Source organism: Cyprinodon variegatus, unplaced genomic scaffold (genome assembly GCF_000732505.1).
Source record: "Cyprinodon variegatus isolate N-32 unplaced genomic scaffold, C_variegatus-1.0 Scaffold6, whole genome shotgun sequence".
Lineage (NCBI taxonomy): Eukaryota > Metazoa > Chordata > Actinopteri > Cyprinodontiformes > Cyprinodontidae > Cyprinodon > Cyprinodon variegatus.
In genome coordinates this window covers 1574063-1590251 of record NW_015150459.1, presented here as the reverse complement: position 1 = coordinate 1590251, position 16189 = coordinate 1574063, and the positions used below count along the sequence as shown (strand labels likewise).

The 16189-nt window shown below is 34.8% G+C and overlaps 1 protein-coding gene across 1 annotated transcript in view; it reads left to right on the top strand.

The window, feature by feature from the left end:
- grik3 (glutamate receptor, ionotropic, kainate 3) overlaps positions 1 to 16189 on the top strand; it is a 146118-nt gene that overhangs the window by 119562 nt on the left and 10367 nt on the right. The window contains exons 11-12 of the mRNA XM_015375367.1: positions 5681 to 5904; positions 12028 to 12146. Coding sequence (XP_015230853.1) covers positions 5681 to 5904; positions 12028 to 12146 — 343 coding nt within the window. The remainder of the gene's footprint in view (positions 1 to 5680; positions 5905 to 12027; positions 12147 to 16189) is intronic.

Genomic DNA, 16189 nt, shown 5'->3' with positions numbered 1-16189 from the left:
ACAAAGCTGATGATTAACAAGCAAGTATGATGTGATATTAATTATCCTTTGATCTTGTCAAAACAGAGAACAAGGGCAACCACCTTTCTGGTGTTTTTGTATCCAGTGAGCCTCAGTTCAAGCCATTCATTGTAGCTAAACTCCTCTTACTGTACACTATAAAAATTCAAACGATGTGGACAGATTGTAAAAAGAACCGAGCACACGCACTATGAGGCTCATGCATGCACATATGAAAGGCGTTCCGTTGCTTGGGCATTTCTGGAAAAATCAAAGCCCTTGTTAAGACAGTTTAATAAAACCAGAATATTTGTATCTATGTTTGGCCTATTTAAGATTATTTTATACATAATATTTGATTAATGTTAACTCCCTATGAATGTAACTTGGGGGTTTAAAATTTCTAACTTCCAAAATGGATTATTTAAAACATGCATAGATTTATCTCACAGCAGTAATAAAGCTCACTGCTGTGCCAAAGGGGATTGTTTGTAAGGTGTTAAATGATGAAGCAGGCCTTGTTAAACTTGATTTAGTCAAAATAGATTATCACGTTAAGCATGCTGTGATTCAAATGTTAATAGAGTTCTTAGCACACCATTTGTTGCTAAGCAGTTAATCTCTGTACCAACAGATATACTGAAGTGTTTTAACCAACACAGTTACTCCCTGTCTGTGTAGCTTGTCAGAAAGATTTATGATAAAAGAAAAAAAAAAGGTTAATTAATTATGCTGTACCATAGAGCTGTTTTTTTCCCCCTGAAAGACGTTTAACTAGCTGATGTACAAGTGTGACTTTGATTTTCAGGGTGACTTGTTGAAAAATGTGACTTACAGTTGGGCCTGTTGCTGCAAGGTTATTAGGTTAAACTACACTGAAATAAATCAGCTTAAGTTTACAACTAAATACTAACTTTATTATTTTTGCACAACTTCTAAATTTAATTCAAAAATATTTTAATAAACCCAGGCAAATATCACCGGCCTTTGTAAACTTTACATACAGTTTCTTTTCATTGTGGTTTTGTAGAAGTTAATTGCTAATAAAAGGAAAGACCTGCAGTGGTCTACATCACAGCATGATTGGAGAGGTTTTTTAATGAAGACACTGTTATGTTGTGAATTTTATGAAAAATTCTTCTTTTTAAATCATCTCCAATGGTTCTAGATGAGTTCCCAGAACAAAACCAGCCCTTTCTATTGGTGTTGTGAAGCATACTTGAGTCAATTGATCTAATACCTCCACCCAAAAAAAGTTAACTAAAGAGGTCACAATATCCACAACAGACCTCATTGTGCTTCCATTCTTAAACATGCTCATACCTGCAAGCACCAAAAATAAACTAACATCTGAAAAAGCAGCTATTTCAGGTCCACTGGTTATAATCTGCCATGATTTTGACTTGTGTGGACTTCTCTTTGAGTTTCTTTTAAAGTTTTCAGTTCCAATTTGATTTATGTTATTCTGTGTTTTGTTGTTTATTGGTTTCTTTTCCATTTTGTGTTATATTTAAACAGTGTTGTATTTTTTGAGTTGCTTTCTGTTGCCCCCTTGTACCAATCTCCTTTCCCTCAGCTCCTACTGGTTACTTTTGTCTACACCTGCTCCCTATCAGATAATTAGTCCTCCCATTGTTTCTGTCTCCCATATATACACCTCCTTTTCATTGACTCTTTCATTGGTTTCTTGTTGTTACTTGGCTCTCCATGTGTGTTTTTCTCCCTGATGTCTCTTGGTTTTTGGTTTCCTGTATTTGGGTTCTTGGATTTTGTCTCTGTTTCCTTTTTGATTTAATTAAACCTGTAAGAACTCATCTCTGCATTTGGGTCCTCAACCAACCTCCACCAAACCTGACATTATTCCTATTTAAACTAGCAAAATAAAACAAAATACATTTATGCAAAGCAGACATTAAAAGCAAATGTTTATTAAGTTATTTAATAAACTCTAAAAAGTGTCCACAGATAACAGGACAGCAGCAGACATCTTGTATATTTTAGCTTTTTATCAGATGTTTACATAATTTGGCAAAGGATAAATCCTACACTTTTATTTGTCATATGTGTATTTCTGTGAACATAAATTTGAAAAGCTCTTTAGGCCCCTTGATTTCCTTTTATCTTAGTTTTTTTACACAATCCAAATCAAAATCTTTAATGCATTTTTTTTTAGATAGTGTGTAGTTGTGCAACACAGTGTAGTGCATAATTTTCAATGCTTTTATTTTAATAGTGTTTTAAAAATATATATGTGGCAAATAAAACATTATGCCTTACAAGTGTTACCCAAAGTAAAGTTAGCTACAACCATATGCCTTCAGAGGGACACCGAAATGTAAATAGGGTCCAACAGTTTTTATAATACAATATTTTGCTGAAGGCCTCAAAGATTTATTAGATTAGCAAATAAACACCCTTATGGAGATCAGGGTATGTGCTACAAAGGATAGGGAAGTAATTAATACAACAAAATCCCATTGAACACCTCCCTGAGCACTCTTAAACATCACATTTTAATTATTATTTTTTTATATCTATAATAATAAAGACCCCTAATCTTTTACTTTCACATTATACTTTGTTACTTACATTGAATTTTGGGTTTTATTGGGGAAAATGTGAAAGTACAGATTTTCTTTTCTTTACATTAACTTAAAATTTATTATAATTTTTCATATGGTGTATGTAGTTAAAACTATTTAATCCACAAATATATTGCCTCTGCAGTTAGAAAAAATGTGTTTAGTGAAACATAATTTCATCTAAGCCATGTTACTCTGTCTAAGAACAGCAGTTACAGTAGCATACAGAAATGTACCCCAGGAAAAAAACAAAAAAAAACATTGTAGTACTCAATTACTGTACATCAACGCCTTGATCATGTATAGCTCTAACTAAAAGTGCTACATATTAATTCCTCTTAATATTATGGTGATTATGTCCGTGTTAGCAATTGTCCTCCGGGTTATCAGGTAAGAGGGCATCACTGTAAAGCCCACTATCTGCAAACCCAGATGGCATGTAGAACATATTAGGGTACTGTCTTTGTATTGCTTGTGTCCATGAGCCAAAAGCAGAATAAGAACCTGCAGCATGTATATTAACCCACTGCAGGGATCTCTGGAATGACATGCTGGCTTGATCTTATGGCTGATGGGGAGACTGGTAAAAAGCTGCGGTTGGTAGCAAAGAATACAGGGAGCAGAATGTGATATGGGAATTTGAATAGTTTAAGAAAAACTCTGAGTACACAGCAGGATGTTCGGATTTCTCTACCCTTCTATCAACTGTGTGTTTATCCACCATGGTGCAGACCACAGGAGCACATAATTCTAGGTACCACATGCAAAGTGAAAATGTTTCATTTCTGACCCGTGTGTACTTGTATTGAAGGTATCACATAAATCTGGGCCGAGAGCTGTCTAAAAAAGATGATTTCAAACTGGGGATAAATATTGTAAGTGTATGTTGGAATATTTGATAAAGGGCTCAAGTAAAAATTCTGACACGTTAAATCACAAAGCTTTTATTGTACTCTTTGTAAATGTGTGTTCCTGCGTGCCATTCATTTGAATCCCTTTTGAAATAAGTCTTATAGCATTGCTTTTTGCTAAAACAACTACAAAACAAAAGAAAACAAAGAAACAAAACACTCAGTTGATGTGTTAAATGTGGTATAGTGAACAGTTGTGTATTTCTGCCCTGTTACTCCTCTCAACATGTAGGACGTAAAGAAAGCCTCCCTTTGTGGGTTGTACCGTTTCTTTGAAGGGAAAAGGGTATCCATGCGTGAACCAAGCAGCTGGTTTCATTAACCTCCTGCTCAGCCATCGTGTAGGGGAAGTGGATGGTGGTTGTTGTTAGGTTGAACAGCATACAAAAAGGTTGGGGCATTGATATTGAAGAACGTATGAATTTACACTCTAGGCATACTTCCATAGTTGTTGGCGGTTGTTAATGACCGCAGCTTAATTTGTACCTTGCGTATTTATTTATTCCTGTATGCATTCCCATCCTTACAACCTTGCTAACCTATTGGTATATTTTCTCAGCATCAATCAGAGACTATTATTGCACATATAAGTTATATATATATATATATATATATATATATAAAAAAGAAATCTTCATAGCTCTCTGAAGGAGAAGGTAAGTTAGAATTAGATTAAAAATAAATAAATAATTTCTGGGAAATGCATTTACAGTACATCCAACCCTCTTGAATCAATACTTTGTAGAACTACCTTGTTCTGATAATATGACCAAGGCTGAAATCTTCACCCCTTAATTTTGACAGGAAAGCTGCAGCTCATTGAGACAGAAAAGAAAGCATCCATTTTCAATCTTTCAGCTGTATGTTTATGTTTGTTTTCCCACAAGACCATTAACTCTATATACTCAGTCACTAATACAAAAGTTTCCTTTTGTTCTTCCCTCGGACTAAACTGTATCTGTCCATCTCTGACCATCTTCTCTCTCCCTGCCAAGGAAATATTGCTTTATAAACTAAGAATGCTTTAAATTTCTCTGCAACCATTTCTGACCTTTCTGGTGTGTTCTTTGCTGTTCTTGATTCTATTTTCCCCTTAATGTTATTCAACAAACCTCTGATACCTTCACAGATCAGCTGCATTTTTTGTGAGAAGCACAGTTGGCCAGTTTACTAATGTGGTGACTTGTATGGGCCGTTGCATACACTGCATTTTATTTATGGCTGTCAAAGTAAAGAGGGTAAAAGTAAATGCACAACTTAGTTTGAATTTTATTATATTAAAAAAATCTATTCAGAAGTTTTCCTTCCACTTAACAACTATGTTTTTTTTTTGTCAGTCACATTGCATTCAGGCAATTCATATTGAGCTACTATATTGATATTAAACAAAGCTAAAAAAAATTCAAGGGAATATTGCAACTTTATTAATGTACAGTGAATCAGAAATTGACATTTTTGTCAGTTGATTAACAGATGAAGCTTAAGAAAAAAATGTAATCTGGAAGAATCTTATCAGCTTCAGCTCAACCACTCGTGATGTCCCTCGTCCAGCTTCAGCCGATGATCTCGGGGCCACAAAGCCTCCAAAGCCAAACTTCTTTCAAGATCTCCTTCATTTAGCTTCTGGACTTGCTTCTCTCTGCTGCACTCAAGCAAACTTTCATCCACCTCCGCCCCATCTCCTCCCCCAGTCTTAGAGTATTCTCAATCCCACTCACGCTCTAGTTTATTCCACCACCAGTGTCCGGGCCCTGGGGAAAGATTACTCTTTCCCAAGGAACTTTTTTAATTTATGTCAATATCTGCATATATGCTTCTATCTCCTTGAACTCCAGTTGGCCTTTTGCAGAAGGTCACTCACACTGAGCCTGGATCTGCCGGAGCTTTCTTCCTGTAAAAGGGAGTTTTCCTCACCATTGTTGCTTGGTGAGAGGAATTGAAGAGAGTAATCCAACCAGCTAGTTTTCATTAGATAGAAAACATTTGACCAATCTGTCTGTGTTACCTGTATAAGTAAACTGCATTTGAATTGAATAAAACATTTCTAATTTCAGCTTCTCTCTGTGTCTCCCCAGGTTAAAATGAATGTATAGATGCATGATGTTAACTCAAGTTTTCTAAAGTTACTTTTTTTGAAAAAACAAAGAAAAAAAAAATACATATAACCATTTTATTTTTCCTTTTCAGAGAGCAGACTTGGCAGTGGCCCCTCTCACCATTACCTACATGCGTGAGAAAGTCGTTGACTTCTCAAAGCCCTTCATGAGTACGGGCATCAGCATCCTTTATCGAAGGCCCAATGCCACAAACAGCGGCTTCTTTTCCTTCCTGAACCCCATGACTCCAGACATCTGGGTGTATATTCTTCTGGCATACCTAGGTGTTAGCTGCGTTCTTTTTGTCATTGCAAGGTAAGTACAGATGCTTTAAGCCGTTTGTCCTTTCAGTCCTTCATACATCTCCACGAGTCACAGTAATTTACTCTGTTATCATTACTGGCTGAGATTTGAGTACATGAGTCCAGTTTATCATACTGCGTTAACTGCTGGGTAGTGATCAAGGCAGTTATGTCCACATGAGCTCTCAACAGCGCAGTAGTGTGAAGAGAACACAAAAAAGCCTTCAAGTATGGTTGTAAGGTCCCATTCAGTGAGTAATTTCTGGTTTCCTGTATGTCTTTGAAAGTTGAAAGCGGGTTTAAAAAAAAACTTTAAGAAAAAAGAAGAGATTTTGTGTAATTATCACATTCAGGAGCATAAAAAAACATACACACCTGATGTGAAATTATATCTTAGGGTGTTATTTATAGTTGATTAACACCATTTACATATTTTAAGAATTTTGAGGTTCATGCAGCCAGCTTCGAATTTTAGTTGGATATTATCTGTTTTCTGTTTTTCTTTGGTCATGAATACGATTAATATCCTTTTAGTGTCACTGACTTCATTTCCTGCTGCTTCTCATGCAAAGTGGTGCTTGAGGAAGTTCTAAAAAAACAGACACTGGAGGAAGTTCAAGGGCTTGAGAGCAAACAGCTGCACTCCTCGATCCTCATTTGCTGCTCTGAGACTAGACTCGTCTTGGAGTGGCTTTACATCAGTTTAAAATCATTTAAATTTTTTGAAATTATTCACTAAGGGATAGCTCAGTCAATTTAAGGTCTGTCTGAGCCAGAGAAAAGTGAATTTACTTAAATACCCTTAAATGTACATGAAAGTTAATGTACATGATAATTAAAGGGTTCTTTCAGACAGAAAGGGGTAATATTGTCACAATTTGTATGGAGATTGGTTAAGGACCCAAATTCAGAGACAAGGAGGCAGAGGTGAATCTTGTATATTTAATGGAAAACAGAGGTAGACAACCAAAAATCCAAAATACTAAGACCCAAAAAAAACCACAAAGCATCAGGGAAAACTCATGTGGGAAGCCAGGGACCAGGGGAAAACAAAATAACAACAAGGAACCAGTGCTGATTGACTGCAGAGGTGGTGTATATAAGGGGAACAGAACAAAGGATGGATTAATTAGCTGAATAAGGAGCAGGTGTGAGTGGGAATAACTAGAAGGAAGCCAAGGGGAAAGGAAACAAGCGCAAGGGGGAAACAGAGAGTAACTAAAGAGTCCTTGAATATAATGGAAAATAAACCAAATATATACGTTATAGCCTTCTTCACAATTTCTGGTATTACTTACTTTTTCCAAATTAGGCTTTGGTTTTAAAATATTGTTTTATTAAAAATGTCCACATTTGGTCTGTTGGTTTAGATCTTTACTGTACAATTTCATAACTGTTGTAGGAAGTGGTTCCCAGTAGTTAAATACCAGCACATTTGCCTCTCTTCAAGTCACAACATCTCTGATTGGAGAACACAGACTGCAACTCTGGGTTCCTGATCAAGAATCCTAAACCAAAATGCTCCAATTGTGAATCAACTGCAGCCACTCTACAAATTGGGAAAGACAAAAGAACATCCAATTCAATTGAGAGAGATCTGACACTTTTCTGTATCTATTTGAGAGGGAAAAAAACAGCACAGTTCAAACAAAAATGTGTCATTTCATAGTGTTGAACAGGAGAAAAGATAGAAGACAGTCAGGCTAAATTTAAACAGATTTAGTTAAAAGGAATTCTAAAACCTAGAGATTCTGTAGCCCAGACGGAAACAAAAAAAAAAAAGTATCACAGGACAGAGGAAATTATACTAGTAGCTGTCAACTGTCAATTCTGTCGAGGCTGGCCAATAGGAACACAGGTCTGCAGGTGACACATTTTTCACATCGAGAAAAAATCCTGAATCAAGAGCAATCGAGAGAAGAAAATAGTTTTGAGAGAGAAATCTATTTTTGATTATCTTTAATTCATGAAATATAAAAACTAATCTCAAATAACATTAGTTTTGACATCAGTGTGATTTTTTTTTTTTTATTTTACTTTTAAAATTATTTCCCCTTTCAAATCACATTTGTCATTGAATTAAAAAAAACCCACAAGATAACTATAGAGTAACTGAGCACCACAGCATTAAAAAAGATAAAGATAAAGATGTGTGGCGTAATGAATGGTACTTTGTTTTTATATATTTATAGTTATCTATCAAGCAAAATAGACTTTAATTTACAGTTCAATTCCGTGGAATTCAGTTCAATTCCACTAAATTTAATTTAATTTCTTTTTAATCAAGTTATTTTGACAAGTTATTCAAGTTATGTTGACAGCTTTAGGCAGGAAGGATTGTTTTTCTTTTTATGAAGAAATCCTTGGAAAATCATCTACAGAAGTTGTAGATAAGTTGCTAAAGCAGAGCTAACTTACTTTATCAGCTTGTTGAGATTCTTTTAAGTACTTTTCTCTGATGTTGTTCATGATTGCTGAATAGATCATACTCTCCACAGCAGACTTATAATCAGAATCAGAATTATTTTATTAAACCTTTGCAGGAAATTATTTTAGAATAAAGGATATATGGTATCTTGCTGCAAACACTGAAGGAGCTAAGCTTCCTTAAGAAGTACAGTCTGCTCTGTTCCTTCTGGTACACGACTTCATAGTTGCATCTTCAGTCGTGTTTTTGTCAAGGTGAACTAAGAGGTATTTATACTCCTCCACCACCTCCACTTCTTCTACCATGATGCTAATAGTTTCTGTTTCTTCTGAAATCTACAATTATCTTAGTTGTTGCTAGCCATTGCAAAACATATTTCTATACACCTCTATTTAGAGGGAGTCAATTTTCCATACTTTCTGGGCACCTATATGATCCATTTGTGTTTTAACTGAATATGTTGAATCAATGAATGAGCAAATTAGGTTATCTGCAAACTAATTTTTTTGTGTTCAAAACATAATTGAAGATTTACATAAGTGGCACAATATCTGATTTTTACTGCTAAAATGATATGATCTGAAGACAGCAGAGAGCTCTGACTGAGATTCTAACGCTTTTAGAGAGGGAGAAATATGCATAATGTACTATACAGCACTATAAAGTACTTACTATTAGATATTTGCCCTCAGCATATATGCAAGCTTTATGAGGTCATTGAGAGTAATCTCACCCAAGTTGGCTTGTAGTCATGGCAATGTGTACAAAATGACCCCCAAATTCTATGTAACTAGAAGGCACTCTGCCATTAAGCTGCAGCATGAAAAATGCCTAAAAAAAATCCTGCAATAATGTCTTGATTCAAAAAAATGCACTCAAATCATTTATGACCATTTTAAGCTCTATTCATGTATCTTTCAGCTGCACAGAAGGTCTTTTGGACTCTCTGTGCCTCTTCACCATCATATAATTATTTGGCAATGGCTTTCCATTTTAACATTTAAGTAACACAAAATGAGGTTGAAAAGATTTATCGAAAGGGTAGCAATTCGCAACAGGCACACAAAGTCTAACAGCAGATACCATCCAGATGAGCAATCACAAACTGAATGCAACTTCACCACATCATCTATCCAGAGTATACGTTCAAAAATGTCAAAACTTGTTATATTAAAAATATTTAGAGTAGTGTTAGAAGGATTCTTTTTTTTATAACAGAAGTTTATATCTGTTTTAATTGAAATTTTAATTTGTCATTCAAAATTATTACTGTATCAGAGCTGAATTTGAATATGAAAATGATTTAAAACAGTCCAAGAAGTCTGATTTTAGATTACCACAATCAGCCTTTTGTATCTGTTTGGGAAAACTACATCAAAGAATAAAGAATGAGACAACAGCATTATCCAAAGACTTTAACTTGTTTAATCTTTAAAGTGACATTTCAGCATCTGCCTTCAAAAACAACATTTATATTAGTAGTGTGATGCAGATAGCAAAGCAAATGACAAACGGTTTAAGAATCTTAAATATGACATTTAATACCCTCTGAAATGCATTTATAATCATTCACCTTATTTCAAAAAGCAGGGTGACCAAAGTCAATGCCTAAAACTCAGACTAAACAGGTTTCAAGGTGTTTTAATGTCATGTTTTATTAGATAAAACTGATACCACAGTGGCCAAACAATTCTTTTAATTTTCTAGCTACAGTAAAAATGTATAATGGCAGCATGAAATTTTATTGAGTAATGTTTGGCTAATAGCTTTGATCAGGTCATGGTTTGGTACATAGTTATAACTGATTAAATCAAAGTTGTTTAGTGTTCAAGAAAAATATGGGCTCTATCCTCAGTGGTACATCCTCCTGCTTCTGCCAGTGTTTCATTACTTCTCACACCTGTGTTTGAAAAAGGTACTAAGAGTTTAGTGCGAAAAGTGAAGAAAGAAGAGACAGCAGGATGAGTTGAGGAATGGAGAGGGGCTTGTTATTTTGAACCATAAAAAAAAACACTTGCACATTGCAATGTTAAGGTTAACACAGTAATACATGATCACACAATTTGCTTTTAATGCCAGTAATTTATTTTTATACGCAATTAACGTACAATATTCTGTATATTTTGGAACTTAATAAGTCTCATAGACGGCTCCAGTCTGTCCACCTCTCCTACTCAGTATGCCATTTGAAAGTAAGGGGTGACAGTGGCATAGTATGCAGGTGTACGTCTAGCAATTGGGGTTGCCAATCCAAACCCCAGCTCTGTCTGTGTCAGACATTGGGTCCTTGGGGCAGACACTTCTTCTACATACATTGTATGTCTCTGTGCCTGTACAGATGACCTGTGTACATTGTTCTGTCAGTGAGCCCCAGAACAAATCTGTACAGTGTAGTTTTTCACCATCAGTGTGTAAATGGCCGAAAAACTGAATGTGAGTGTCTTGACTTGAAGAGATGCTATACAAGAACAGGCCATTTACCAAGTGTATGAAAAGGAGTAGCCTACTTAGAATATTCTTGATAATTGCCATGCCTGGTATTGTTTCAATCATAAGAATTTGACCATTTGGCACATATTTTCCCAAAGATTTTAGTGACATTTAGAGGGTTTTAGGGATATTTGAGATGATCCTTTATTTTTTTTTTTGTTATTCTGCATTTGTTTCCTCCTCTAAACTCTAACATAGACTCCTCTCTTTCCATTTGTTAAATCGTACAATGTGGTCTTGCATTATGCTAATGAGGTTGGTAGGGCTTTTTATATTGTCCTGGGTTATTTCATGTATTCTTGGATGAGTTGCTGTCCAACTCTTGGTAAAGTTGTCATCTGTCTGATAAGTTTCTAAATGTTTTTACCTGACTTTGTTATCTTTTACAAAATTATATTGTTCTGATCTGTCTTTGAAATCTGTTAGATCGGTCTCTTGTGCTGCTTTGGAGATCTTTTAGACTTCCTTTTAAATTCCCTTCTTAATTCTGAAAGTCAGGTAGCAATTAGGGCTTGGTGTGGCCCATTTAAATGACTTCCCAAAATATAGTCAATCTCTGCTTTAAATAAAAAGCACTTAGTTTTTCGTATTGGATCAGGTTGATTAAGGTATGTTCTCCCTTAAGGAATTATGTTATCATTCTAAAAACCTTTTTTTTTTTTTTGTATGAGTGCTGTAACTATATGTTGGTTTATTGATGTTTGATGGTCTCAAAAAAATAGATGCTTGGAAGTTTATTTTCAGAATACCATTCTTACTTGGACACAGCCTGTTTAGACTCATTCTCACAAACTAGGGTGTGAATATTTTCTCTGATAAACCATCTAAGACACATCTTTAGCATTGACTTCCTGGTTAATAATCTCAGCTTGATAGTAAACTTGAATATAGAGTATAAAGCTGTTGCTAAACTGAATAACTCTGGATACAAGTTTAGTTTTTTGGCTCTAAAACTGAGACTTTCTTAACTATATGTTTTTTATGCTTCTACTTTATGTATAAATTGTGTAGCTTTTGAAATAGTTGTTTAATATTATGATGCATAAATTGTCCGGGCTCCTTTGAAAAGTTTTTTTTTTTTTATTTCAATGGGATAGTCTGACAGATAAACCCACCTTACAGTACCCTGTTGGACTTCAGACATAGCAAATAATTATACATTTCAGTTCATATGATTAACAGAAAATATTTTTCTAATCTATTTTTCTTTTACCCCAGGTTTAGCCCATACGAATGGTATGACGCTCACCCCTGTAATCCTGGCTCAGATGTGGTGGAGAACAACTTCACTCTCTTTAACAGCTTCTGGTTTGGAGTTGGTTCCTTAATGCAACAAGGTATGACAGCGAACACAATGTCGCTCTCTTTCAAAACAGTGTAATCATTGCTTCGCTCCCTCTTCTTCATCACCAGCTCCTTCCTTCCGCTTCTTTAACTGACAAGTACCAGATTTTAATCCCTTGAATTTTTTATTTGACGTTTACCTGTCATGAACAACTGCAGGGCTCTGTCTCACTTGACAGATAGAAGCTGTTCTCACCTAGCTGCTATTAAAAAAGGCAAAACAGTAAATGGTAGGTGCCAGGGAATTCAAAGATAGGCAGGTAGGGATAGACAATATTGTTGCATGAATCTCCCTGTTACTCCCTGTAACACAGTGCCTGGCCCTGCTTAATAGCTTTGTGAGTGTTGGGACAAGGGGTAAATAAGAAACATGTAGGACAAATGCCAGCTGTCAGCTATACTAGATCTTGCTAGTGTGATGTTTTTCACTGGGGCGGCATTGAAGGAAATTTCTATGCCCGACTCATAACTGTGCAACAGACAGTGTACAAACTGATGTTACTGTTACTGGGCTTAACAGTTTTTGGTCTCAAAACACTCTTGTGTTCTTTTCTTCTTTGGTCACATACTCTCACAGCACTCAGCCAATTAACTTACACAACATTCAGCTCATTAAGAGGCTGTGTGCCCAAATTACTGTTTCTAACTTTAAGGCTTCTTCTTATGTAAATATAGAAATAATTTAGAGAGAATTCCAATACAGTAGCAGCCATTTAACGTAGCCCTTCCCAGTCAAACGCCAGCTGAATGGTAGCCAAATTATAGCCACTGGAGTGACCCCTTCCTTCTCCTGGACGTGCATATTTTTTTTTTACTCTGACTTCACCCTTTCACTGAATTACAGGGTCTGACCAAGAGAAGGCACTTCTCATTAGATCTTAATGTCATGACAGAAAGAATATTTTAGTACAAGGATTGATGTTTAAAAGGGAATCTCAGGGGACCAGCCAAGGAAAGTGGAGACATTTTGAATGGACTACTACTGTATAAGTGAAATGGTGAAACTTTCAAACAATCTGAACAACTTGCTCCCTTTTAAGACCAACATCTTTATATTTTATTAATAAATCTTCTTATATAGTAGCAATGTGTTAGATTCAGGTTTTAGTCAAAATTTTTTTTTTTGCAAATTCTTTACACTAACACAGAGAACAATTAGTGTCAAGGTTTGTAAGTGAAATAATAAAGTATATTTAATAAGGGCCTTTCACTCATACAGTTAAGCAATCACAAAGAGATGTAAAAAAAAAATTTATAAAACAGGAATAAAAACAAAAAAATACAGAAATAAAAATAAATAGCAATGAAATCACAATAAAAATAAAAAAAGTTCAAGAATGTTTTTAAAGTTTGCTGGTGTAGGATGAAATTAGTAATAGAACATGGCAAGAATATGTTTCAATTCAAGAATTAGGAAGAAAGCATGGAATAATAACTTATGAACTAACTGGGAACAGTAGAACTTGTAAACCTGAAAATATCCGCTTCAAGGTTTTTTTGGGCTGAGATGTTTCCGATGTTTTAGAAGTCTCCTTCATCTATTTATTTTGTGATTTATTTTATTTATTTATTTCATTTCTAGTACTTTGTAATCTAAGTATTGTATTTCAGTTTATTTATTTATTATTAAAGATTATTTTTTAGACTAATAGTATTCGTACTCTAAATTCAAAGAAACTAATTTCCAAGGGGAAATATTGACACAAAGAGCTGATTGTTCTGAGTGTATTAAACAAGGATGTAAAGTATATTCCCTCCTTTTCCGTTCTGAAAAGTGTTGGTAAGCAAACAAAGGGCCAAGATTTACATAATAGGGTTAACTGTGGCAAAAAGGACCCAAGTAAGAAAATGTTCAACCTCAGTGTAACAAGTCAAATCAAGAAGGTTTAGTTAGGCTCAGTGGATTTTTGGCTGCAAGGATTGCAAACACATTCAGCAATTCATTAAGCACAGAAACTCGGCGGCACTCTTGTGAAACAGCTCAGCAACTCTTCCAATTTGCTGGTACTGGCAGCGAAATATTAGAGCTGCAGAGGTGTGCTGATAGAGGGAAGAGAGGGAGACTCATATCAAAATGAGCTCGTTAGTTGCCTATAATATTAAACTAAATGGGAGAATTTTCTGTTATTATTAATAATTTAGCACACTATGTTTTCTGTAAATGCCCAAGCTCAACTTTTTCTCATTTTCAGGTTTTATGACTGAAGCTGACTGGAACTGCTGATTTATATCATCTCTTTTTTTCTTAGTTTTTTCATTGAAACATAGAAGTTCATACAATGTTATAGATACTTCATAGATAGATGCCCTTAACAGTTAACTACCTAACCGACTGGTTGCACAAAATATCAGGCCAATTACTGCATGAATACATCTAATTTTAAACTGAAACTGAACCTTGCTTTTAGAAAGTGACACTGTTTTTTTCTGCAGTGCCTTGTAACACATGCTGCACAGCGGTATCTGCAGCAAGGTGTATATTTTGTCTGTGTCACATTAACAGACACCCCTTGCTTGTCTGCCAAACACGGTGACAGCAGCTGAGGCGGAAGCCATTTCCTTGACATGTTTAAAATGCAAATGGACGCGTTTGAGGAAACCCAGGAAAAAAAAAATCTACCAGCTTGTCTGTGGGAGGGAGGTGTCAGAGACAACAAAAAGAACATAAAATATGAGGTGCAAAAGCACTTTGTGTACTTCAACTTCAGATGCATTCCCGGAGGTCTGGGTGAGCTTTCTCTCACAACAAACAAATATGTGATTATTTTTTTAATAAATCTGCTTCCTTTTGTTAAAGGTTTGGAAATACGTTTGATCTAAAAGCTAAAATGTTGATGTAAACATAAAAGGCTTATTAACTTCCATGTTAGTCATTTTTAATAAGTGTTGGATTAGATTTTGCTTTTGCCTGTAAAAGGTAAAATGTTTATCTCCACCTGTTAAAAACCAAAGGCTGAATTTAGTATTTCTTGGAAAAACTTTAAAAAAAACATCCAATTATGTCTTGTAGCTCAAAATGATCTTTGCTATTTTCCAAATACATTCTTATTTGTACAATGTTAATGAGTTATAATCTTTTTGCAGACAATGTAATTGATAATGGATTCTAAATGTATTATTTTGTAGGGTAAATTACATTAATTATGCTTTTTCACTTAACCTGGAGATTTTAAATCAATAGTCTCTAACTCAAATTCTCAAGCATTATTTCAGTAGTTCTGGTTTCCTTAACTAACAAAACTTTACATTTTCTCTATACATCTAATTACCTTATGGCATATTTTACTGCACCTTAACCACAAAGGCAGTTATAAGCAATTAATTTTGTTGATTTAATTTGTGATGAGACATTGTTTTTACCCCTATATAGCCTACTTTCTATATATTCCTGGAGAAAACTGTTTAGCTTCACAGTGAGCTGTGGAGATTATATGCATTAGAAGATTTTGTCATGCTTTAAGTTTGATAATATTAGAAGTTACCATCTAATTCATAATAACATAAAATGGTTTCAATCGTGTTTTTAATCTTGTTAATGTCTTATAATCAATCAAACGTCTTTGCGGACCATGAATAATTTCTTTACATGAATTCTATCTTTTAAACCCTTAAACTAACAGCAATAATTCTAGATATTTAATTGGTTAATATATCCAAATTGTAAAAAAAAAAAAAAAAAAATCCCTCTACGTTTAGAAATATACTAGGGACTAATAAATAATTAAATCAGGAATTCGTGTTTTCCCAATAAAGTCTATTTATTTTTGATTGAGTTGGATAAAAAGAAAAGTACACACATATAAACAACGATGCTAATATAGATGGCAATCGAGTCCAATATTCCAGTGAGTCCAGTGAATTAATTCTTGAGTCTTGCCACTTGCAACCTTGAAAAACACAAAATAAAACAAAACATCAAATAGGACAGACAATTATTTTGAAAGCACAGTTAACCGCAGTTAACAGATAGACCGAATCATCAAAAAACCACACACGTTGAAACTCATGACCTTCTCGCATACAGCCTAAATATGTG